Source organism: Limulus polyphemus, unplaced genomic scaffold (assembly GCF_000517525.1).
Source record: "Limulus polyphemus unplaced genomic scaffold, Limulus_polyphemus-2.1.2 Scaffold1192, whole genome shotgun sequence".
Lineage (NCBI taxonomy): Eukaryota > Metazoa > Arthropoda > Merostomata > Xiphosura > Limulidae > Limulus > Limulus polyphemus.
The window spans coordinates 147159-150989 of NW_013666802.1; the positions used below are offsets into that span (position 1 = coordinate 147159).

A 3831-nucleotide genomic window follows, 5' to 3' on the forward strand; every position below is an offset into this window, starting at 1 on the left:
CTGAAAGGGCGAGCATGTTTGGTGTGACGGGGATTCGAACCAGCGACCCTCAGATTGCGAGTCGAGTGCCTTAACCACCTGGCCATGCCGGGCGAACTGATAGCAAATCAGCGTTCGATAATTTCTCAAGTAAAACGAATATCATCAAACTTAGAAATGGGGAAGCAATTAATAATTGCATTGGTCTTACAAACGTATCATGGCTTATGTCTCCTACTGGAAATAATTATTGGTGTTATACTGTGATACTTGTTGTGGTCTAGGCACGACCTAGTGGTCAGTGGGACAGAAAGTTCAATTCTAGTCCTTGATATGTTGCTGACCACACTCCGTAATTTTATTTCTAGGACCATTATTACGGTTAAAAGCAGCCACGTAGGCGGTGGGTGCTGCTTACTAGCTGTTCACACTCTGATCAGCAGTTTTAACTTAGGGACAGCTATGCCTGTACTTTGCTTCGAGTCTCTGATCTAGTCATCTAGCCCGCGTGTCGTATAAGGTGCCGTTCGGGTTGAAAATACTAAAACTAGTTGTTGAACACAAAACAACAGACATGGTTAAACTGTGTCATAACAAGATAACCATTCTGAAGTTTCTTCAAATTTGTATTATGCTATATAGCTATGTTGTTGTTTTTTGAAATATCTACAACTTCCCATTGAGTTTCACATTTTTCGAAGATTCTACAAAATGCAATATTCTCCTGAGTACATAGAAAAAACTACTGGAATGCAAGAAACATAAATTCAAAGAAAATTACCGTTTCTTAGTTTGATACAACAAAAAATATATTCAGCTTTAGCGTTGTATACATTAGCTTTTCTTATATTCGACTAATAAAGTACTCCATACACTAGCTTTTCTTATATTCGCCTAATAAAGTACTCCATACACTAGCTTTCCTCATATTCGCCTAATAAAGTACTCCGTACACTATCTTTCCTTACAATGGCCTAAAAGTTGAGAGTTTATTCATAACCGTAACTCTATTAGGTACAAGTTGAATGTTTATTCATAACTGTAACTCTATTAGGCACAAGTTGAGTGTTTACTCATACTGTAACTAAAAGTTTCACATTTTGGTTATTAGACAACTTTCTTTTTTTTAGGTTATTTTTGAAATCTCACAATTTTGTCCCTAGTACTTGATGTGGTGATTTTATTAAGAATACTCGCTGCATCCTTACGGCACTGGAATGTATTATGTTATTGTGTTATTCATTTTGGCTTAACACCAAAGTCTTGTCAGTTACATCTTGGAGTAGCCACTAACAATGCTCAGAATCAGTGCTACGCAGCAAAATAATATTGATAAGATACAAAACATCTGCATAAGACTGGTCACGGTGTATACTTGAACCAGCCCTCTCAAAGCCCTATTACATCTTACAAGCTTCAGCGCCATCGCAGATCATCAAAAGCACTTACAGGCAAGTTTCTCCACTAGGATTTGGCAGTATCAAGTCTTTTAAACTTGAACACTTGAACGGCATAATGATCATGTAAGCATCTACCAAACAGAGGATTGACTGAAAGGCTCCTCAGGAGACAGCGACCTCTGAGATAATCCATCGCCATCAAACTTCAGATGTAGATTAAGAATCAGGAGCCATTGGGATCTCTGGAAATCAGTTTACACAGAAATGTTGATATTGAAATTGTGCAGAGAAAAAAAACAGAATAGGTCTGTCATCACCTGTTTAAAGATCATGGTGAACAGTCACCTGTCATCATAGCCACAAGTGGTTTCTACACCACACATATAGCGAGAGAGCGGATTGGATATTCACCGTCTCTAGGAGCAAAAACATTATACATAAGGTTGGTGAGCATTCAAGTTTTCGAAAAGCAGCACAAAACGGAGCTGAAAACCATAAAGTAAGTTTTCTTCTGTATTACTGAAAGCAGTGAACTACAGATATAATATATAGGAGTAGTGGTTAGTCTCCAGATGGATCGCAGAAGGCAAGTGATCTGCATGTTAAGACCACAATCTCACAAACGAAGTTCCAATCATCAAAAATGTCACAAATCTTCAGTTAGGATATCAATTTCTTCTGCATTATTAAGGTAACAGCGCAACCAAGACAGATCTTCAACGACTTTTAGAGGGAATGAAACAAAGTATAACTTGATATAGATAGGACAGGCAAAATATATAGAACCAGTAAAATAGTATACTGCAAAAATACAATAGATAAAACAGTATACAGCGAGGAGACAACTGATAAAACAGTATACTACAAAGAAACAACTGATAAAACAGTATACAGCGAGCAGATAACTGATAAAACAGTATACTGCGAAGAGACAATTGATAAAATAGTATACAGCCAGGAGACAACTGATAAAACAGAATACAGCCAGAAGATAACTGATAAAACAGTATACAGCCAAAAGATAACTGATAAAACAGTATACTGCAAGGAGACAACTGATAAAACAGTATACAGCGAGGAGACAACTGATAAAACAGTATACAGCGAGGAGACAACTGATAAAACAGTATACAGCGAAGAGACAATTGATAAAACAGAATACAGCCAGAAGATAACTGATAAAACAGTATACAGCCAAAAGATAACTGATAAAACAGCATACAGCCAGGAGAAAACTGATAAAACAGTATACAGCCAGGAGACAACTGATAAAACAGTATACAGCCAGGAGACAACTGATAAAACAGTATACAGCCAGAAGACAACTGATAAAACAGCATACAGCCAGGAGAAAACTGATAAAACAGCATACAGCCAAGAGACAACTGATAAAACAGCATACAGCCAAGAGACAACTGATAAAACAGTATACAGCGAGGAGACAACTGATAAAACAGTATACAGCGAAGAGACAACTGATAAAACAGTATACAGCGAAGAGACAACTGATAAAACAGTATACAGCGAAGAGACAACTGATAAAACAGTATACAGCGAAGGAGACAACTGATAAAACAGTATACAGCGAGGAGACAACTGATAAAACAGTATACAGCGAAGAGATAACTGATAAAATAGTATACAGCCAGGAGACAACTGATAAAACAGAATACAGCAAAGAGACAACTGATAAAATAGTATACAGCGAAGAAACAACTGATAAAACAGCATAAAGCGAATAGATAACTGACAAAACAGCATACAGCGAAGAGATATCTGACAAAACAGTATTCCGTAGGAATGGAACTGATAAAACAGAATACAGCAAAGAGACAACTGATAAAACAGAATACAGCAAAGAGACAACTGATAAAACAGAATACAGCAAAGAGAACATTGATAAAACAGAATACAGCAAAGAGAACATTGATAAAACAGTATACAGCGAATAGACAACTGATAAAACAATATACAGCGAATAGACAACTGATAAAACAGTATACAGCGAATAGACAACTGATAAAACAGTATACAGCGAATAGATAACTGACAAAACAGCATACAGCGAAGAGATAACTGACAAAACAGTATTCCGTAGGGATGCAACTGATAAAAGAGTATACAGCGAGGAGACAACTGATAAAACAGTATACAACGAGGAGACAACTGATAAAATAGTATACAGCGAGGAGACAATTGATTAATCAGTATACTGCAATGAGACAACTGATAAAATAGTATACTGCAAGGAAACAACTGATAAAACAGTATACTGCGAGGAGACACCTAATAAAACAGTATACGGCGAGGAGACAACTGATAAAACAGTATTCAGCGACGAGACAACTGATAAAACAGTATACTGCAGGGAAACAACTGACAAAACAGTATACAGCGAAGAGACAACTGATAAAACAGTATACAGCGAAGAGACAACTGATAAAACAGTATT

The 3831-nt window shown here is 36.8% G+C and overlaps 2 protein-coding genes across 2 annotated transcripts in view; one reads left to right on the forward strand and one right to left on the reverse strand.

Annotated features, from left to right (window-relative positions):
- The window catches only part of LOC106462533 (lisH domain-containing protein C1711.05-like), a 9218-nt gene extending 7725 nt beyond the window's left edge, over positions 1-1493 (reverse strand). Inside the window, exon 1 of the mRNA XM_013922468.1 lies at positions 1429-1493. Within this exon, the coding sequence (XP_013777922.1) occupies positions 1429-1493 (65 nt within the window). The remainder of the gene's footprint in view (positions 1-1428) is intronic.
- Positions 1-3831, forward strand: part of LOC106462534 (neuropeptide F receptor-like) — a 157468-nt gene that overhangs the window by 48031 nt on the left and 105606 nt on the right. The window lies entirely within an intron of this gene.